Source organism: Hakea prostrata, chromosome 6 (genome assembly GCF_041222555.1).
Source record: "Hakea prostrata isolate BN-2017 chromosome 6, UWA_Hpros_2, whole genome shotgun sequence".
Lineage (NCBI taxonomy): Eukaryota > Viridiplantae > Streptophyta > Magnoliopsida > Proteales > Proteaceae > Hakea > Hakea prostrata.
Window position 1 is genome coordinate 20,121,117 of NC_142605.1, and position 23,425 is coordinate 20,144,541.

General features: G+C 39.0%; 1 protein-coding gene across 1 annotated transcript in view; it reads left to right on the top strand.

The window, feature by feature from the left end:
- Nucleotides 1-23,425, top strand: part of SCD1 (stomatal cytokinesis defective / SCD1 protein (SCD1)) — a 173,507-nt gene that overhangs the window by 119,358 nt on the left and 30,724 nt on the right. Inside the window, exons 11-17 of the mRNA XM_089158216.1 lie at nt 8,491-8,686; nt 8,789-8,918; nt 9,125-9,188; nt 9,274-9,318; nt 12,558-12,633; nt 12,890-12,963; nt 13,044-13,094. Coding sequence (XP_089014342.1) covers nt 8,491-8,686; nt 8,789-8,918; nt 9,125-9,188; nt 9,274-9,318; nt 12,558-12,633; nt 12,890-12,963; nt 13,044-13,094 — 636 coding nt within the window. The remainder of the gene's footprint in view (nt 1-8,490; nt 8,687-8,788; nt 8,919-9,124; nt 9,189-9,273; nt 9,319-12,557; nt 12,634-12,889; nt 12,964-13,043; nt 13,095-23,425) is intronic.

Consider the following 23,425-nt stretch of genomic DNA (forward strand, 5'->3'; position numbering starts at 1 on the left):
TTAAACTTCGATTCTAAGTTCTAACTTGATATAATCTACTCAAGGTCTTTGTAGTCAAACCTGTATAGGGATTGAATTAAAAAAAAACAAATGGTTGAGACAATCGATTGTGTAAGAATGGCTTAATAAATCAGTGTGATTTCAAGTCCTTTATTTATAAGAAGGTGAAAAGAGAACCATTACATAAATACCTTTACTTGGGGTAACAAGAAATAGAAAATTACACGAACTAAAATTCTAACAGAATTGAACTCCTAGGAGAACTCAACCAACACTCCCCTTCAAGTTGGGGTATAGATATTTGTTCATGCCTAACTTACCTACAATAGGAAGGAAATCTCCTTCCTTCAAACCCTTAGGGAAAATATCAGCCACTTGGTCTTTGGACCTCATAAAAGGCATGCAGATGAGCCCTTGTTCTAGCTTTCCTTTGACAAAAAATTTGTCAATTTTAATGTGCTTAGTTCGATCATGTTGTACATGATTATTGGCAATACTAATGGCAACCTTATTGTCACAATATAGCATCATAGGGTTTGGAACTTGGACTCCAACATCTCCTAGTAGGCCTTTCACCCATAGTAGCTCACAAACTCCACGAACCATAGCTCTTTATTCAGCTTCAGTATTGGATAAAACTACCACATTCTGTTTCTTACTCCTCTAAGTAACAAGATTACCTCCAACAAAGGTACAATAACCTGAAATTGACTTCTTGTCAGGAGATCCAGCCCAGTCTACATCAGTGTATGCTTCTATCCTGAGAGTATCAGTGGGTGACAAAAGTATTCATTTTCCAGGAGTTCCCTTCAAATACTGTAGTATCTTGGTAACAACCTTTATATGAGCTAAATATGGATCATGAATAAACTAGCTCACTATTCCTATGACATAAGCAATGTTTGGCCTAGCGTGAGACAAGTAAATAAGCGTTCCTACCAACCTTTGATATCTTCCTTTGTCCACTGGTTCTCCCTCTTTCTGCTTAAGTTTAGCTCCAGCCTCAATGGGGGTATCAACTGCTTTACACTCCAACATTCCCACTCCTGATAATAATTATAGGACATACTTCCTTTGGGATATGTATATACCCTTATTTGATTGAGCCACTTCAATCCCTTGGAAGTACTATAACTTCCATAGATCTTTAATCTCAAAATCTCTACCAAGAAAGTCCTTCAACCTTTGAATTTCCTTACCATTAGTCCCTGTGATGACAATATCGTCCATATAAACAATGAGAAGTGTGATATTGGTACTTGACTTCTTGACAAACAATGTATGATCATCATTGCTTTTTTTGTACCCAATAGAGGTCACTGCCTTTTGGAGGCGTCCAAACCAGCATCTAGGAGTCTGTTTTAACTCATAAATTGATCTCTTCAACCGACAAACTTTCCCAGCAGTATTGTCATCAGAGAAACCATGTGGGATTTCCATATAGACTTCTTCCTCCAACTCCCCATGCAATAAGGCATTTTTACGTCTAGTTGGTGCAAGTTCCAGTCTTTGTTCACAGTTATAGACAATAAAACTTTGATAGTGTTTAGTTTCGCAACAGGGGCAAAAGTCTCCTGATAATCAATCCCACATATCTGGGTAAACCCCTTTGCAACTAGTCTTTCCTTCAACCTGTTGATAGATCCATCCATATTTTGTTTAACCACAAACACCAATTTACAACCCACGGGTTTTTTTCCTGGAGGAAGTGTAACTAGCTCCCAAGTATCATTTTTCTTCATTGCCTGCATTTCCTCTACCATAGTTGCCTTCCATCTCTTATCAGCATAGACTTCCTGGCAATATTTAGAAACATAAATAGATGATAAAGAAGATATAAAAGTACGGTAAGAGTCAGACAAAGAGTCATAAGAAACATATTTAGCTATGGGATGCTGGGTACAAGATCAAACTCCTTTTCTAACAGCAATAGGAAGATCAGAAAAAGATACTTTAGGGGGAACAATATAATATGATTTTGGAGCAAGGGACTGAAGTGGTACCATGCCACTTTTCTCCACCTGCTTTGGTTGATTAGAATTCTTCCTCTGATAAGTCTACACCTCCTTATTCTGGTCAATCTTGTTTTGAAATACCTCAGTAGTGTGTCTCACAGGAGTGGTCTCCCCCTAACTAGGTTCTTCACATGGGTTAGAAAACAGAGGGGGAGAATTAGAGTCCTCAGGTATATTGGTCGAAGTCTCTCCCTGGTCTGAAAACTCTTCTTAAACTCCTAAGTTGTGTTATGGTAGTGTGTGGGAGTCTATATATGTGATAGGAAGGTCTAGATGTGGAAATAACACCTCTCCTCTAGAACTCTCCCCCTGGAGAGGTGTATAGTGAGGGCAAGACTTAAAAAGTAAATCCATGGATACAATGGTTTTTTTGGAAGGAGGATGATAACATTTGTACCCTTTTTGAGTAGTAGAATACCTCGAAATATGCCAGTGTATGCCGCGGGGTGCCAGCTTACTCTGGTGGGATGTCATTTTGACATAACACACACATCCAAAAACCTTTGGGGGAATAACAAAAGAAGAGGCTCCTTAAAGAATCTCATTAGGACATTTAAAACCAAGTATCCTATTGGGCATCCTATTTATAAGGTAAGAGGCAGTGAGTATAGCATCACTCCAGTATTGGTTAGGGACATTCATAACAATCATAATTGAACGAGCTATCTCTAAAAGATGCCGATTCTTCCTTTTGGCAACCCCATTTTGGGCAGCTGTATCAATACAATTGGTTTGATGTATTATGCCGAGTCCAGAGAGATATCTTTGAAATTCACCATCAATATACATTGTGCCATTGTCACTACGAAGGATCTTCATAGTGGCATTATATTGAGTTTTAATCATATTATAAAAATCACGAAAACATTGGAAAACCTCATTTTTTTTTGTCTTAAAAGATAAATCCATATAGGACGAGAATGACAATTAATAAAAGTAACAAAGTACCTATGGCCAGTAATAGACACCTGTCGGTAGGGGCCCCACACATCAGTATGAATTAGTACAAAAGGAATAGATTTTCTATTATATAAAGAAGGTAAATAAGTAGAATGAGTCTGCTTTGCAAAAATACAGGCTTCACAAAAAAAATTCATCCTTGTTTGAAGAAGAAACTAAGTTTGGAAATACTTTCTTAAGAGTTCTTAGGAGGGGGATGAAGGTCTGATATTATTGAATGGACCTGATTAGAAGATGTAATCAGAGTAGAAGTAGATCCTCCAATCGGTTCCAAGAGATAAAAGCCATTGTCTAGTTTACCACGTACAATCTCCTTCCCTGTTACAAGATCCTGGAAGACACAATAGATGGGAAAAAAGTCACTTTACAATTCAAGTCATATGTAAGACTACTGATGGAGAGCAAGTTAGTAAAGAAAGAGGGAACATGTAAAACTTTAGACAAAGAAAGTGATGGAGAATGTTGAATGGTCCCTTTTACAGCAATGGAAGAATAAAAGCCATCATCAATTTGAACTTTATCTTTTCCAAAAGTTGGAGAATAATGTAAGAAAAAGGAGGATGAACTTGTCATATGATCTGTGGCTCCTGTATCAATGATCCAAGAAGTAGAAACTGAAGAAACATGGAAGCCTCTAAAAGTTTTACCTGAAGTAACAAGGTAGGAGTTGGTATGGGCAGTGGAGGAAGCAACAGTAAAGTTTGTACCATCAGTAGAAGATTGTAGAATACGTCGCAGAGTAGCCAACTCCTGTGAAAAATCAATGTTTGCGAGAGGGGTTGTGGAAACCGCCTCAGAAAGATTAGCATTCGGTTTTCCCCTTCTTTGTGACCTTTGTTGCTCAAAATCAGCAGGCTTCCCATGGAGCTTCCAACAATTGGCCTTGGTATGATATGGTTTGTGACAGTGCTCACATTTGGCAATCTCCTTGGCCGAATTAGATTTAGTGCTTACAAATTGTAAGGCCGATTTCTCCACAGGGAGTATGAAGCATGGCTAATCGATGGCTTTCTTTACACTGAACAATGGCATAAGACTATTCTAGTGTAGGAAATGGAGAATGACTCAATACTTGCACTATAATCTGATCATACTCCATATTCAAACCCACCAAGAAGTCATATACCTGAATCTTATCAACATGCTTCCTATAAGTAGCCACATCATTTGGATTAGTGTGGTGATAATCCCCATAATGATCCAATTCTTGCCAAAGAGATTGCAACTCAGCATAATATTGGGCCACAGTCAATTCCTTTTGGGTTGTCTAATGAAGCTTCTTCCGTAGCTCATAAACTTGTGCATCATTCCCCAACTGTCCATATGTTTCAGTAGTAGCATTCTAGATTTGGGATGCAGTATCAAGTAATAGGTATCCACGAGCAATATTTGGATTCATGGAATTCAAAAGGAATGACATAATAAGAAAGTCATTTGAGATCCATTTATCTTGTGAAACACATGTAGTGGTAGGTTTGATAGTGACACTAGTAATGTGTCCAACAAGTCCTATTTCGGCAATAGTCAGGTAGGTAGATCGAGACGAGATCAAATAATTTGTTCCATCAAATCTTACAAAAAAGAGGATGAAGAGTGGGGTAATGTTTGAAGCTAGTGGAGGCAGTAGTATGGACCAAGGAAGAAAATTCGACCGAAACAGGAATTTCGACTTTGCAAAAGGCCAAAATTTCGATGTTTCGGTCGAAATTGGACATTTTTTTTTGGGAAATTGAAACTTCAATTTTGGGCCTCATATGGACTCAAAATGATTTGGATTCTTGTATACTGCCTATTTTAAGTATAATAAACACAATGGAACTAGTAATTTGCCAAAAGAAAATCATTGAAAATTTATCATTCAAGTATACTAACAAATGACTGGTTTCGACAAGTGCAAACTATATTGCATACAAGCATAGAGTCATCAGCATACATGAATGGTTTGGTAGAATGGTTACATATGCAACAAGTCAACAAAATAAAATGACCGACTAGATCAAGTGATGGTGTCTTACATATATTAAGTTGAAGCCTATATATCTCATATACATAAAATAAAAATACATAATTTTAAAAGACAATTATTAAAATCAAAAAATGAAAAAAATGGTAGCAAATAATAAAAAGATAAGTAACAAAACACAATCATAGATCATAGTCCTAGGCTAAACATATATTAATTTCAAGGCAATACAAGATCATTTAAGGCATGAACAAAACAAAAATAAAAAAGGGGGAAGTTTGAAACTGTTGGGTATGGCTTATGCTTCACATTCTATTATTGCCGGAGTTTTCTTTGTAGCTGTTGTGGCTTAGAAGGTGTTTGGAGGAAAAAAAGAGAGCAAAAGAGGTGTTTGAAGGCAAAGGAGTTGTGGAAATTAGGTGAAAATGGGATAGAAATCAACAAAAACTAAAGAAAAGCAAGTTGGAATATTGAAATGTTTGAAATTTCGGTTGAAATAGTCGAAATTTCTTCGAAATGGTCGAATTTTGACACTTTTCCTAAATAATTGGAATTTCGTTTTGTTTTTGAAAAATGTAGACATTTTGACCGAAATTTCGACAATTTCGGTCGAATTTTCTAATATGGTAGTACCATTGGTGGTTGCCATGCCAAAAAACGTTGTTTGTAGTTCTTTAATTACACCCTTTTAAAATAACTGAAATGTTGCAAAATGGAATAGCCAAACCACCCAAACAAATCTAGGGAATTATAGGACTCAAATGGTGCATAGGGTAAGTAACACCATTTTCCCTTTTCTTCTTTCTTTCTTTCTTTCTTTTTTTATTTTTATTTTTTATTTTTTTTGTATTTTTTAAGAAAGAGGCCCTAAATTTATGAAAATCACAGATAGACCCCTGAAGATATATGAAATCACAAATAGACTCCTAGAGATATGTAAAATTACAAATAAGTCCCTAAATATATAGAAAAGTACAAATAGGTCCTTGAGAATATGTAAAGTTACAAATAAGCCCCTGACTATATGCAAATTAACAAATAGTCCCTGAAAATATTCAAATTTACAAAAAGACCCCTGGAGCATTTGTATGTATTTTTTCTTTTTCTTTCTTTCTCTTTTTGGTCTACTAGAACCGTAGGTTAGAAAGGAAAGAAACATGACATGGTTCGGTTAGGTCCATGTGGATTTTTCTGCTGGAAGAAGAAGAATTTCTGGTTTTCTGGTTTTCAGCTCTCAGGCGATGAAGGTAGCAGGTCAGCGATGGGTTTTGGGAGGGTAGTAGCAGTGGTGATGGTGGTTGCTGTATTGAGAGAGTGAGATTGCGATGGAGAAGAAGATCTGGCAATGGTGATTTCAGGTCAGCGATGGGCTGTGGGAGGGTAGTAGCAGCGGCAATGGTGGATGCTGATTTGAGAGAGAGAGAGAGAGAAAGAAAATCAATTTTTGTTGGTTCTTTCTTCGGCCCTAATTGATCTTTGGCTCTGATACGATGTTGAGACAATTGATTATGATAGAATGGCTTAATAGATCAGTGTGATCTCAAGCCCTTTATTTATAAGAATGTGAAAAGATAACTATTACATAAATACCCTTACTTGGGTAACAAGAAATAGATAATTACACGAACTTAAGCTCTAACAGAATTGAACTCCTAGGAAAACTCAACCAACAAAAATAAACATGTCTAAAGAAAGAAAACTCACATGCCTAATATGCCCCTCTAGTGGAAAGACTAGAATTCTACCACTCGTCCTATCGAGCACAATGAATAACTGAAAATAAATAGTAAATAAGCTGCTCAGCAATGCTAGGGAGTTCTCTTAAGTCTTAGCTCTTAAGTCTTACCCTCCACTTGGTCTTGGACTTGGAGGGCTCGGATATTGCATCACTAAGACTGCCTAATACTAGTTGAAAAGGCATAGTGACATTAAAGGAAACATAAACATAGTTGAATTCTGTACCTTATCATAACTAGCAATGGGTACACTTCCCCTATTGTAAGTAACCTGTTATGGGCATATTTAAAACAAGAAGTGCAATCTAAATGTGAGATGCAATGATTGTGCAAATGCATTATGTCTTGGCTTCTTCCGGTAAAGTTCCTTCATCTGTTTCATCCCAATATCCGGTGAAATACAAAATGGCATTCTGTTTGACATGTAAGCTCTTTTTCCTCGAGAAATTTCCTAGGGGTATTGAAGCAAGACTGCAGTCCAATGGTTGGTGGCAAGGTTATTAAAGCGGCAAAGCGCCAAAGGATGGGCGCGGCGAAGGCAACAAGGGCGCAGGCGGCAAAAAGCACAAAGGGTAGCAATATAATATAACTACTTAATACAAATACATAATAAACTAAAGTACAAACAAACATCAACAAGCACATCATAAAAATAAAAATAAAAATAAAAACATTCAAGAATCACAATTATGAAAAATTATTCAAAAAAGATTAAAAACATAACCATATCACAAGCACATAAGATTCATAACAATAAATATAGAGACCAACGAACAAGTGAATAGGAAAATGAATGTAGTAAACACACACGCAGAAGGGACGCCAAAAAGGCGACGGCGAGACGAACGAAGATGTACCATCCTTCAACCAAACAAGCCGACATGATAAATAAAGACTAATTCGACCAAGTCAGTTATTTAAGACATGATATCAATGTTGAATAGGCTCAGCCACCCGGGACGGGCCCGGAGTCATGCAAAGGGCCCGACAAATGGCTACATATTTAAATTATATACGGCATTGTAGAGTAAATTATGATTAAAAAAGAAAAATAATAGCACAAATTACAAAGTGTAAAAAAAAACCAGTTACTTTAGCATCTAGGCGGCAATATGGCGCAAAAGGCTGCAAAGTAATAGTGCCTAAGCAAAAAAGGGGCAAGAAATCAGCCCGTTAGTTAAACGGCAACAATTTAAGCGGTTCAAAACCGTGCCGGGGTCGCTAGGCGGACGCTTTGATAACCATGGTTGGTGGACCTCAGTTGTTACGTTGTAGGCTGAGGTCAGGGCATTGGAACTGCCACTCAGTAAAATATTGCTGGGATAAGGTTGTGAGGGTTGCACCCCCCACCTGCGGATTCTGCTTTTGGTAGGCATATGGATGATAGTTGATATAAGCTTTGGGCAGATCCCAAGTATCAACAAAAGATTGTATTGATCCTTGTGCAATTTTCACTGATGCCACATCTGTTAACTGAATAACTTTTATCTTCAAGTTTAATGTAATCTGAACTTTCTGAAGACGAGAAATAAGTCCACTTCTCCGTGGGCTTATTGTTCCTTAAGATTTCTGAACTGGGTTGAATTTAATGATTTCTCATTTTAAATGCATTTTTCCCATTCTTCGTTTTTTAGCATAAGTTGACCATAACTGCAGTTATGCTTTTTCTGTATTTCCTGTACTTCCGATCTGGTATCTCTTTGTCTTCTGCATTTTATGGTACTGGGATATTAAGTGAACCCATACTTAGATGGAGAATACTTCTTATGCACCTGTACTTCGTACTGAGAATACTTTTTATTTAATCTTCCAACAGATCACACAGTTCTTAGACTCTCATGGTTTCCTGGATTACTTGGAAAGAGGAATTGGTTCAGATGAAAACAGTAACAATCTTTTAGATAAGCTACAAGATGCATGTGGTCGAGGTGAAAATCCTATGTCAATTCTTCCATCTCCTCTGGCAGAACCTGAGATTGTGACAATATCAGATCCTGGTGTTGGAATATCAGGTGTTAAAACTGTTTTGTTTATTAGAATGCTTGGTTAACATTCTTTATTTGCTTTAGATAAATGAATAACATTATAAAGTTTTGTTGAATACTCTTCATCAGGTTCGGGTGCCAAATATTGTTATGACAGATTTCCTTCAAACATTAGAACAGAAGAGCAGGAGGAAAAGAGAAAATCAATTCTTGCAGCTGCAAGTGGAGCTTTAGAATATGCTGGAAGATATAATCCTAGGTATAAATGAAAAAACAAACGTCTTGGCTGCACAATACATATGTGTTTCAGTAAGAAACTATTATGGTGTTATTTATCTAAAGACTGAAAATTCTATCCATGGAGTCTTCACTTCAACTTTGCGCACAAGTCTGTCCATGCGTTTATTTAATTTGTTTTCCTTTCTTTCTATCTCCTGTATCTCCCTAACACTCTATTTTTTCTAGCTCACCTTCTGAGGATCCTGGTAATGACCCAAAGGCTGGAAGTCTTAGTCCAAGGTCGAGGGCGGTAAGTACAGCTAACCACTCAGCATTATGGTGACTCTATGTATATATACTATGAGTAGTTCTGAGCAAATTGTTCTAATTTACAGGCTGAACGAGAGAGGATGGTTCTGGACATTAAAGTGAAGTTGCAGGTAAAGATTCTTTTCACGGCAGAACACCACCCACGGAAAAAGAAAAAAACAAGGAAAAGGAAAGGAGTGGGGGGGGGGGGGGGAAGGTGTTCGGTGCAAGGTTTTAAATCTCGGTTTCGAGCTAGTTTCAGAACTGGCTGAAACAGAGATTTCCAGGTTTTGGTTGAAACTGGGTATTTCTTGGACAAAACATGGCATTTCATGGGCTAAATGAAATTGGTTAAAATTGTTAGAAACTTTTCAAAATCTCCAAAACGTTGTCAAAATATTTCTAAACTTGGTCTACACTGCATTGCATATAGGTCTCGTTTCAGAAACTTGGGAAACCAAGCAATGTAGCTGCAATTAAACTATCCAACAGTGCTTCCAGGATCTTTAAAGAGAACCAACTTATTTGGGCTGGATTGCATTGGTTTTAGGTAAAAACACTCTTAAATGGTACTTAAAAGTATCACAAACACTTAACCCATCCCATGGAAGATATGGACTATGCCCCTTGAGATGGAAAAATGGGCTTATAGGTATCAGAATGGATTGAAACTTGAAACCTTGAGGGAATGTAGGTAATAATATAGGATATGATCCCCCAAGTTTGCTTAGGTTTGGAGGGTCAAATTTGAAGATATATGGGTCCTTGTCTTGGGGGTTTTAAAGGAGTACGAGATTCAATAAAATAATTATGTAGTGAAATTGGATGGTCAAAATGGGGTAAAAATGTAAAACTATCATCTTAGGTTATTAGGGTTGGGTGGATTATATACCTAAAGTGTGGACATATCCAATGGCTAGATTGGTGCACATCTGACCTTTTGAATTTTAGGTGACTTTGGGAACTCTGAGAATTCAAATAATTCAAGAAAAATAGAAAAAATGTGACAGGGGAAGGGTGAGCTGCTAGATACATGGATGGGGTGGGGGCTTATAGAGCTCTGGAATGAACAGTGGAGTTTGTAGGCTGTCAACACATCCGTAGCAAGAAACTAGGCTTGACTACACCATAGACCTTAACTGTTCTTCAATGTTGGTCTTTTCAAATTGAACAGGCACCGTTGCAGCAGCAACAGACAAAAGAATACTCAAACTGAGAAGCTTTATTAATCTTACCAAAGTTGGGTGCCTTCCCATTGAGTGGAGGGGCTTGTTTGTACATAATAAGTAACTGAGGTCTAATGTAATTTGAACTCTCAGTTACTTTCCTAATTGAACTCTAACTCAGTTAAAAAACTAACGCAAAATAGAAACTAGTTGACTTAGATTAGGACACTTAAAGCTGAAATAACAACATAAGAAAATAAGTTTTGCCCTTATTACTTAAGCTGGGCAGAATTTACATAATTAGACCAACTAAGTTTATTAGCTCAGATACATTTGTACTTAGCTTAGATACTACACTCTTCGGCCCATATAATATGTGCATGACTACTCAAATATATTAAACAAAGGCCCGATAATATTTTTATAAAGACAAGAATACCCCTCATCAAAAGATCACTTTTTCCTAAACCGTAACTATCAAGTAGGACCCACTCACTAAGATTGCTTAATCTCTTTCTGCTTTCTCTTCTCCTGCACCCTTCTCTGCAATCTCATGCATTTTATACACTGGCTTTGCTATGCCACATCATGAAAGCATAAATTTAGAAAGTACCCCTTGCTTGATTGTGCAGACACCTGACAGCGGCAGCAGGCCATGGCCTGCAGCTGGGACAACGCACCCAACTTGGGCTTCATTTGTTCCTGTGTAGCGTGCACCTGGAATCAGCGCAGTTAACTGCTTTATACTTACTCGTTGCCGGTCCTGCATGTGGCTTTAGGCAGCTGCTGCTGTTTCTGGCGCATAGGGCCTTGCAGCTTTGCTATCCTGATGTGCACAATAAATGTGGCGCTTGCCGCCCTCACTTCCCATGGTCTTTCTACATGGAATTCTTTATCCAAGGCCAAAGAAAATGTGGATCTCTGAATGACAACCTTTGGGACTCATGGGCTCTGCATTTTCCTTGGCCCCTTCCTGCATGTGCCATGAGCTTCACACACCTCTTGGTGGCAAACCCTTGTATGGCCCCTGGCTTTCTTCCCCTGCTGGCATGGAACTTAAGGTCGTTGTTGCATAATCTGTGTGTGGCTTCATTTCTTTGCACCCGACTCTTGGCCATGCTGCTGATGCTAGTACACATTCCCCTGCAAGTGGCCCACGGTGCTTGCTTATGCCTCTGCTGCGATCCTCGGAACCTTTGCCATCATTGCCGACCTTGGCTGGGTGGATGTGCGCAGGAGATTGCAAAGATAGGTGCAGGAGAAGACGGAGAAGAGATAGAAGAATGAGATTAAACAATATTAGTGGGTGGGTCCCATTTGGTTGTTATGGTTTAGGGAGAATAGTGATTTTTTGATAGGGGTATTTTTGTCTTCTAAACAAATATAACTGGGTGACATCACTAGTTACTAATGGTAGACTAACAGTTGGGGGTCTGACTAATACATGGGGTAACTCAAGGGGTGGCACTGAAAATTTTCCTATAAGTTTTGATGTGTGGACAGTTTGACTCTTGTGGAGTTTTTAGGTTTTTCATAAAATGTAATCATCAGGCTATTTGGTAGGATTTTTTATGGATTTGTTTCTAAACTTTTGATTAGTGATGGCTATTTGGGTTATTGATCTTGGAGGTTTCCTTTTCTGCATAAATGCCTATCTTTTGGGCTGGTGGTTTTAGATTTCTGTGTTCCTTTTTATGTAGGAACATTCTCTGTGGTTATTTTTGTGGGGGGGGGGGGGGGGGGTTGTTATGCTGACAACTTCAATTCTGTTGATGTACTTTTGAGGAGGTACTTTTTCTTTTTTTTTTTGGGGGGGGGGGGGTGGGTGTCGGTCTTTTAATTATTATTTATATTTATATATCCTTTTGCTTTTCTTTAAGGGATTTTCATGTAAAGAGGCATTTGTTTAATGAGGTGTGTTTCTTGGGGGGGGGGAGTTGTAGGAATATTCACTTTTGAAAATCTGTAGGAGTAAGGGTATTTTGGTGCAGTGAAAAAGTATACCATAATAGAACTCTGTTTATACTTTCATATTGTTGTTGATTGTTGACAGTTGATTGATATGGGTGTTAAACAAAGTCTGATTCTGATCTAGTTGTCTATGATGAATTTCCTAATTTGTGGTTGGCCAAATTATGTTGGTGAGTTTTTACCATGATTTTTGTTTCTGATAGATGAGCTGTTCATTTTTCTTTGGTGAACAGGGATTGTGGTTGCGCCTTTTGAAATTGGGGGCAACAGATGATCCTCTTTCATCTTTCGAATACGGGACAATACTTGGTATGATTCTGTGAGATGCCATCTTCTTGATTTGGAAATGTTAATTTTGAGCTGTTTGTTTCACTGAAATGCAAATCATATTGATCAATCTCTTTTATCTTTTTGAGCCCTTTATTTTTCTTTTGGGATGAATATGTGAGTGTTTGTTGTATTAATTACTGTTCACTTTTATCATTCCAAAAAGAGTAGCAATATTTTATCTGTTGAAGCTGTGTCATTCATTTTGGTTTATTAATGAGCTTTAATTGGTTTGCAGCTTTGATTGAGTCTGATGCAGAGGGCATTGGAGGTAGTGGGTTTGTTGAATGTATTAGAGAACACATTCATTCGGTATGTAACTCCAGATGGATACTTTATTTGGATGTTTTCTATGCATTATGGTCTTTTAATTATAGCTAGTACGTTCTCAGGGATGGGGTGGTCAGTTAACAGAGGAGCAGTTTGTTGCTGTGAAAGAACTGGTATGTTATGATGGCTTTAATTTACAATAGAAACATACACAACTGGATAAGTATGTTTTGTATGTGAATTTTTTTTTTCGGTCTTATTAAAATCAGAGCTACTCCCATGAACAGAAATTGTTTGTCACAGTTTCCAGGGGAAATAAATTAATCTCTCATAAATTGATTAAATTTTCTTTAACTTGAGAAAGTAAATGATGATAAAAAATCAAGTGGCTTAAGTTAGAAGATTTGACCTAACTTTCTTTCGTTGCTCTCTTGAAGCCCTCAAAAACCACAACTTTTGCCGCTCTTGACCAAAAGTGATTGCTCCATTGCTTCCTCCATTCATGATATTAAATTGAAGCCATCTTCCACTTCTACTACTTCTCCATCCCTCCCTCCTTCTTAACAAATTTGTCCCCTCCTCTCTTGGCAATCTGATTGTGCCATACCCTCTGATGTTGAGATTGTTGCTGCAGTTTTCTTTCTCCATTCATGATATTAAATTGAAGCCATCTTCCACTTCTACTACTTCTCCATCCCTCCCTCCTTCTTAACAAATTTGTCCCCTCCTCTCTTGGCAATCTGATTGTGCCATACCCTCTGATGTTGAGATTGTTGCTGCAGTTTGAATAGGATTCTTTGAGCCCCAGGCCCTTGTGGCTTCAGTACACAATTATTTTGCACTTGCTTGGACGCTATTTAGGAAGATCTTTCGTGCCATCCCTAGCTTTTCTCTATCCTCGTGCTCAGCTGCTTCAGAACAGTCAAACTTTGTTGTGACCCATGCCCTGATCTGTTGGACGCTCTTCCAGACCCATCTTCCCGTGCGATCTCCTTTACAAGTTCATTGCCAAATTCTTGGCTACACACCTGCAACTTGTGATCTCCCTCCTTGTTAGCCTGAATCAATCTGCTTTCACCTCTAGCAGAAGTATATCTGATAATATTTTACTTTGCTTTGAGATTGTTAGGGGGTTTTGGTCGCAAATCTAATTCCCCCACAGCTCTCTTGAAAATTGACTTCCACAATACTTTTGCTTCCCTCCTCTGGGAATTTAATTTGTGATAATCTCTCCCTTATGGGATTCCCCTTGCCTTTGTCCATTGGATCTTAATCTGCATCCCTTCCCCCCTCCTATTTAATCCTTCTCAGTGGGAGGCTGATGGGTTTCTTCTCTGCTAGCGTTGGCGTTTGGCAAGGTTGCCTCTTTCCCCCATCGTCTTCTCCTTGTCTCTTGAGGTGTTCTCCATAAACATTCAATCTAAAACTGATGTCCACGTCATATCCCCTTCCCAAATGCAAATCCTCATCTTGCCCATCTTGCTTTCGTGGACGATTAGATGGTCTTATAGAAAGCATATCTCCTCTCTATCCTTACCATTATGGATTCTTTGTGTCTGTTGAAATCCTTCTTGGGCCTCTCAATCTTCTTAAATCCAACTGCTTTCTCTTAGGCACCACTGAGCCGCCCACCAACTTTCTCCTCTTAGAAATTGCCTTCTCCTTGGGCTCCCTTTTGGTCAATTATCTTGGCCTTTCTCTCTTCCAGCCACCTTACTAGCCATCATTGCACCCCTGTTGGACCTCATTCGAAAAACGCTTCAATTGTGGAAGGGTAAACTTCTCTCCTTCACTTGAAGGATGGCCCTTATCCAATCAGTTCTATAGTCTTCATACATTTGTTGTGTGACATTTTTACTTTTCCCATTGTGGAGAACCAATTTGGCTTTATGTTGGGAAGATCTACAACGGAAGCTATTTACCTTACTAGGAAGCGTATGGAAAGGTATAGAGAGTGTAGGAAATACCTTCATATGGTATTTATTGACCTAGAAAAAGCTTATGATAGAGTTCCTAGAGCACTACTTTGGCAAGTACTAGAGAAAAGAAGTATTGCAAGCATGGATCAAGGTTTTAGTTTTGAGGCTGGTTTCGACCTGGCCAAAAATTGAATTCTCCAGCTTTTAAACAAAAATTTGGGCAAAACCTGGTTCTTCTTTTTTGAAATTTCAACCCGAGGTTTCGAGCCTTATATGACCTCCATTTCATCTAATTTTTCTCCTACCGATTTAAAGCATAATTAACAAATGACTAATTTCAAGAAGTACAAATTGTATTGCATTCAAACATAGAATCATCAGAGATCGGCATACATGAATTGGTTGATAGAATGGTTATATATACAAAAAGTCAACAAAATACAATGACCAACTAGATTAAGTGATCGCTCATTTAAGGCATGAACAAAATAAAAATAAGAAAAACTGGGAGGTTTGGAACTGTTGGGTATGGCTCATGCTTCACATTTTGTTGCCGACAAACACGGGGTCCCACTCCCCAATGAACGGGTGGGAGTCCAGGAGGAAAGCTTAGTGGGGTTGCTTGAAGGCAAAAGAGGAGAAAAGAGGTGTTTGAAGGCGAAGAAGTTGCGGAAATTCGGTGAAAATGGGATAAAAATCAACAAAAACCAAGTAAAAACGAGTTAGAGTGTCGAAACCTAGCTAGGAAACCGAGGCTGAAATGGCCGAAAGCAGTGAGTTTCATAAAAGAAATGGATCGACAATGCTTCGATCAAAATTTCGGTATGTTTGTTGAAATATGGTACTGAAACGAAACTTTGATAATTTCATTTCGATTTTAGATTTTGCAGGCAGTTTAATCGAAATTTCGATAGTTTTAGTTGGAATTTATTCCATGATTTATGTATGATGGTTTAGTGACAAGTGTAAGAATAGTGGAGGGACAAAGTAATGAGTTCCCAATTGCAGTTGAACTACATCAAGGATTAGCTTTAAGCCTATATTTATTTGCACTTATAATGGATGACTTAATTGAAGACATTCAAGATGAGGTTCCTTGGTGCATGGTGGGAGATCTCGATCTCGAGCGAGATCTCGCCACTCAGAAAATACCGAGATCTCGACCGAGATGGCGAGATCTCGGCCGAGATATGCCAAAAAATTGGCGGTAGTCTCGGTAGCCCATCTCGATGAGTTTTAGGGCTCTGGTTGGGCTGAAACTTGGTATTTAGCCTATTTAAGGCCTTTTGAACACATTGGTGGCCTTAGATTTGTGAGAAAATAACCCTAACTATGTCTCCTACGTCGACCCTATGTGTAAAACCGAAATTCAGTGAAATGCAAAGTTAGAGTCTTAGAGAATAGAGATTATAGATATAGAGTTAGATTCTTAGAGAGTTAGAGACAACATGTAATGTAATTATGTAAAGATATCAAGTAATTCAAGACTTCAAGTTAATGAGTTATCATTTATCAACCATCAAGTATCAAATACAAATATACAATAACATTACACATCAAGTATTCAAGTCAACAAGTGATCAAAGTTCAAAGTTCAAACTATCAAAGATTCAAAGTAATAAATTGTTGAACACTTAAATGTCTTCAAAATTTTACAACCATAACTCCATAAGAATTAAGAAGATTACAACTTACAAGTTACAAGACTAAGAGTATCACTCAACATTCCGCATCAATTGATTCCGAACGGTGGCCACATATGACTCCCAAGTCAATTGATCACCAAGTATGTCACATATCGGTTTATATGATCATTATATGTTTGCATGTCGACGATCGGAGGAATATCTGGGATAACCGCAATCGTGGGTGGGTGAAAAAGCCATTGTTGTTGTTGTTCATATAGTTGTTGAGTATTTGGGTACGGGTTTCTAAACCACTCATTTAACAACCCACCTTCACTCCCATATGCATACTCTCCAGGTGAAGGGTCTTGAGGAATAGTATGACCTCCATAGAAGAATACCCACCGAACCGACCCGGTCCGTGATCCCCGATTGGTACCCCGATGACAGCCTGCTGTGTGAATCACTCGATCTAGGCTCATGCTTCCCATGTTCAATTCAAGATCAGCATGCTCGCATCATCATTCGGTTGCCCCGCCCTTGCTTTGATCCGCTCTTCGACTCCTACTATAAGTCCGAGAGATAGGGGAACCGTGGCTCACATGTGTCGGATGACTCGGACTGGTGGAGGTGAGTCGGGTGACTCCCTTTGTTGGCGCCGACTTCCACCGAAACACGACCAGCCCGATCGCTCCACGACTCGAACTCGATGTCCGATTTGGGCCACTTGGCCGCCGGTATGAGTGGTATCATTGGCATCATCATCCGAATCCCCACTACTAGTTGTCACCTCGGTTGTTTGAAGTCGACCGGGTGGCTCCACAAATGGTACAGCTGATCCTTCGATGCCGCACGAGCCGACCCTCATCGAAGATAGGTGCCCAGCCATAGCATCCGGGCCCATAGCAGCAGCAATGGTAGGATCAGCTGCCCTTCGGCCCATCCAAGACCGGGCCACCTCGATCCCTAACCCACCGATATATGACATCATCTTCCTCATCTTCTCGCGGGGGCTCGTGGAATATATCGCCAACTCAATTGGTTCACGATTGTTGTCATCTATATTATCTTGTATGTGCCCTACTCTCAATCTCATGTTGTAATGCACATACACCAAGTTCTCGAGCCTCTTACTCCCCCAACTGCTTCGTACCTTACTATGGATGAGCGAGAAGGTGCTCCAGGTTCCTCTCGCAACCGGAGGATGAGCAAGTCCGGAGAGTACTTTAATTGCTATGTCCCCGAGATTTGGCGCACTAATTCCATATAGAAACCGCCAACCGCATAACCAAAAATAAGAATGCATTAGGCAAGCAAATCTTTATATTTATATAACTTATCGGCTTATCATTTATAAAGTTATAGTCTATAGACTTATAGACTTAATGACTTATAGAGTAGTGAACTATTTACCAGATCAGTTTTTTCCTAGTTGCAACTGCGAAGGCTTTCCAAAACTCCCGAGGCATCCCCGAACTCCATGATCGTACACCAATTCTTCAATTATTGTATTATGTATATGCTTAATGCACTAGTCAAGAAGTTGAAGAAACAATTGAATAAGTTCTCACCTCTCCATAATTGTCCCGCATGACGGGATGACACAAGCTTCTCCACCACCTTGCACAAGATCATCAACTTACACAAGCCCGATCATTCTCGAATGGTACTTGGGTTGAGGTAGTAAGCTGCATGTGGAAATAAAAAATTTGGTTAGTGACTTAGTGATTTGGTTGTTTACTAACTTACTTGTTTATAAATTATAAGTTATAAGTTATAACAAATAAAGAAGAATTTAAATTAAAGTATACAACAAAAACTTAAAGACTTAAAATTACCACCAGCCAAGTCAAAGGATCACAAGTGCATCTCCATCTATATCGATGATCCTCTCGTAGGATTTGAAGGTCTAGGGCAGCACTCAACCAACCTCATGCGGAGGGCACATATATGTGGGCATTGTGGGCCCTCCGAATCCACCATCCTTAAAACAAACACAAAGGCTCTATAATGCCCAAGTGTCTATTCACCGCCTCCAAAAGGAATCATCAGCAATGGTTGTTGGGCAGACCGCATCGGATGGCTAGATCCACGCCAACCAAACCACTCCTCACTGCAAACATGTGCCGAAGACCCACCACCCCGGAAGCTTCGAGCTACATAGTTGGTGCGAATCTAGTCAATCCAGCGACTAGATCACCCACAATGGTCATCATCTTCAGACATAACCATGGTTATAAATAAAATTACTTACCCCAGCCCCAACCACAGATCGATTGACTCTCCCCAAGTCCTTCAACATAAGATCAATCGAACGAGCAACACATGGTGTCCAAAAGAGGTGGATCCGCCGCTCTTCCTCATCAACATTTCACTAGCTGAAGTTTGCACCATTATCCGGACAATTTGGACAACATTCTTGGCCCACCCGAGGACCACCTCCCAAGAAGCGTAAAGGTAGTCGCATCTTTGATCTATCCGAGGCATCCACCGACTTGAGGAAGGATGTCCCATTCAGCTCACCATGAAATTAATGATGGACGCAGTAGGACCAGCCATCCATCAGCCATCACAAAACACCATATGTACTCCATTCTTTAATAATTAATGTACATCCACCTCCCGCACCTCGGGTAAATATATTCATTACTTCCCAAGCGGGCCAACCCACACCCAGGTGGAGATCTCCAGATCTCCCGAGACTCGTGAGATATCTCGGTTGTCATAAACCGAGACAGATCAACAGATCCGAGATGGGAATCTCCCGAGATCTCGCCATACTCCCAATCTAGCCATATCTCGCATATCTCCCATATCTCGCCAACCCCCCAAATCTCCCATATCTCCCGGAACTTTCAATACCAAATTTTTGTAGATTTCAGCCAAAGTTTCACTGCAACTACTCTTAGCACATCACAACATTAAAGAAAGCTCAATCATCCTCACTTGTCTTATGAACTACGCGTAATGACTTATATAAAACTCTAACGGTTGTATACTTTATCATTCATCTCAAAGTTAAGATTGTAATACTCATATGAATGTTATCTGATGACATTTAAGTTATTTGATGTATTTGATACACATGATTTCATTTATATGCCTTAAGGTTTATATTACATGTTATATAACCTTGCATCTCTAATCCTACAGCATTAATGATTTATATATATGTTATATAACCCACTCAATCCTACAGATTCGGTTCACAATATGGGTAGACTTAGAAATCATACTTAGGGCTGCTCACAAACCAAGGCCACAATGTGTTCAAAAGGCATCAAATAGGCAAATACCAAGTTTAGCCTAATTGGACCCTAAAACCCACCGAGATGGGCTACCGAGGACCCCAAAAAATGACATATCTCACCAGATCTCCCAGATGGTCGAGATCTCGCATGACGAGATCTCGCCAGAGCAGATCTCCCACCATGCCTACACCCCCAGCAACCGCATTGATGATCCGATAGTATGGTGTTTTGGCTACATTGGGTGCAATGTTGTATAGAGCATGAAGCGATTGATAACCTAGCTCTCCTCCCACGCCCTCTACCTCCAGCAAACAATAGGGAATGCCTTTGATAGATGTCTTGTTGGTTGAAGAGGGAGGGGCTTGGTCAAATGTGGAATCATAAGTGAGTGCCTCCCCTCCCGCTCCCCTAAAACTATGCAGGTGGCATGGAGCCCCACCCCAACCACCCCCTTTTTTCATATGCCTCACACTATCAGCATGTAAGGACCGCAGCTCCATGCAGCCATCCTCCATCGGCGTGACTCAACACCCAAACCCTCCTCCTTCATCATCGCACCTCATCAACATCAAGAGGCAGATAGCACTATATCCTCAAACCCTGTCCACTCTCCTTCCCCCCAAAGTTCCAATTGTTTGGACTTCATAAGGAACCCCGGACACTGGCAACATCTTTATAACCACCAGCCAAATGTTGCAACGGTGAACCACCGAATCAAAGTCGAGGCAATACTGCACGGGACGTCACCGGATTCCATGTGCCAAGCAATTCCACTCACCCCGCCCCACTCCCACTAGTTGCCATTTAAGATTCAAATGACAACCAAAGTCGAAATACATACATGAATCATGAATATTCCCAAATAATCATTAGAATAATTTTTAGATACATAAAAACATGTAAAAACAATTTATAAAACAACAAAACACACACTTTGTTCTAAGATAACATATATACACCTCAAACAAACATGTTAGTATTTTTAAAATAAACTACATAATATGAGCATCATTTAAAAAAAAAACAGATAAATTTTTAATAACATATTATTTTTTATAATTATTTATGTAAAAATAATTTATAAAACAACAAAACACACACTTTGTCTAAGATAACATATATACAATGCTCAATAAGACATGTTTGTATTTTTAAAATAAACTACATAATATAAGCATCATTTAAAAAAAAACAGATAAAATTTAATAAAATATTATTTTTCATAATTATTTTATTTCATTATTTAAATAAAAAAAATAAAAATACACAAGCATGATAATCAAAATATTAATACATGAGATTGTAGCCCTCAAATGTAGTTTAACATAAATAATAATCACATTCATATCATAAGTATTTATTTATAATCTTTAATTTTAATTTTGTAGATAATATATTTTTAAATACGAAAACAAAAAAAAATTAATAACAGATAATTAAATTTTTTCCATGAAAGTGTAGATCTAAGCGAACATCAACATATATTATATCACGCCATACAATCATTGTAGAACCTTGTATTTGAAAAAATCAAATTTGGGGGAAAATCTTACATTCTGAAGATCCCGAAATATCTTGAATCACACAAAATGCGAATTTGTTGTTGTAGATGAGTTGATGATGTGCATGTTGAATCCCCAACAAATCGCCAAATCCGGCCAAAAATGAAGCCGGCCAAAAGGAGCAGAAGAGAGAGAGAGAGGCAGAGATCCCTCCGAGCGAGATAGCTAAAAGCCCTAAAGTATGGAAAATGGGACCGTTAGCGAGATCTCGCGAGATGGGCGAGATCTCGAGCGAGATCTGCGAGATTGCAGATCTCGCCAGAGATCTCGTTTGCCTTTCTAAAAAGGCGAAATATCTCGCGAGATCTCCCACCATGCCTTGGTGTATGCTTTTTGCTGATGATATTGTATTTATAGATGAGACTCGAGTAGATATTAATACCTAGTTAGAATCATGAAGAGCAACTTTGGAATCAAAAGGCTTCAATCTAAGTAGAACAAAGACAATATCTACTTTGTAACTTTGGTCATGATTGGACGGACGATGAGGTGGTGAAACTTGATGAAAAAGAGCTTGCTCAAAATGATTGTTCTAGGTACCTTAGTCCAATAATAAACAAAAAGGGCTATATAAAGACGATGTTTCCCACAAAATTAAAATAGACCATCCGGGGTTTTGTGTGATGGACGTACCTTTTTAAAGCTCAAAGGAAAATTTCATAGGACTGTCATTTGACCAGCTATGGTGTATGGTGCAGTTTTGGGCTGCTAAAAAGAATCATATAGATACACTTAGTGTAGTAGAAATAAGGATGCTAAGATAGATGAGTGGCAAGGCTAGGAAGGATAAGATAAGGAATGATTATATTAGGGTTGGTCTGGGAGTAGCTCCAATAAGTGATAAGCTATGAGAAAACCATTTGAGGAGGCATGACCACATTCAACGGAGGCCTGTGAATGCCCTTGTATGGAGAAGTGATATAATCCAGGTTGAAGGAATTAGAAGAGCTTGGGGCAGACCTAAGATAACCTTAAGAGAAAAGATATGCATAACTTAGGCCTTGTATCTAGCATGGCCTTAGACAGAGCTGATTGGGAGGCAAGAATCGATGTAGCCGATCCCATGTAGTTGGGACAAGGCTTGATTAAGGTAGCCATAGGGGTGGGCGAGGAGTGTTGTTGCAATACAACAGTAAGGCAGGGATGGGGGACTGTTGCACAGAACAGAGGAGGGGCAGGGGTATGGTGCGATGGTGTAGGGAAGGTGGGGAAAAGGGTGGGAAGCTTCTGGATTTACTTTAAACTGAAGGGAATTGCTGGATCTGCTGCTAGAATGCTTGAAGAAGAAGAAGAGAAAGATAAATTGCAGAACTGTCACAAACCCAGCCGCAGGTCACCCACCGGGATCCCAAGATTTTCTCTCAAAGCCAATTCTTTAAACTCAAATTTTATTCATCAATCAAGCTATTGAGTATTGACTACATCAACTCTGGGCTATTTATAGCCTTTAAAACAAAAACTGACTCAACTTAGGATTCCTTAACTGATAGGGATCCTACTACTTTAATATTAGGACTCTAAATAATAAAAATTTACTAATTAAAGACTTAGGCAACTAACTCCAAAATAAACAAACTCTAAAAGATTAGAATCCCTTTGGATAATGAATCTTATTTCAACTAACTTCCTTCTAGTTAATCCAAAACTCTCGAATAAGTGTCACACTAGGATTTTAAATAACAAAATAAAAACTGAAAACAACTCCATAAAATTAGTTGGACTCATTCCAGCTAGGTAGGACTCCGTCTAGGGGGTGGATAATGACCAAACTGCCCATTGGCTGGTTCACCCCCTGGTCTTGCTTCCATTTTCGAATGGGCTTGGGCCCCTTTAGGCTCTTCTGGGGCTGTTTGGGGCAGGTTACATCGTGATGATTTTTACTCTTCCTATGGCTACCTTTTATATTATGGAATCCCTTTCTCTAGTCACTTTGTATAGGGCAAGAGTTGATGCGTTACCTCCACCCTATTAGTTGGGATATAATTTGCAAATTGTAAAAGGAAGGTCTGGGTATCCATGGGATTAGAGTCTACAATGTAACTAGGATTCTCAAACTCATTTGGAAGATCTCTACCAAGAAAAATTCCATTTAGGTAGATTGGGTTTACTCTTATGAGTCTTATCTCTTGAAGTCTGACTCCTTTTGG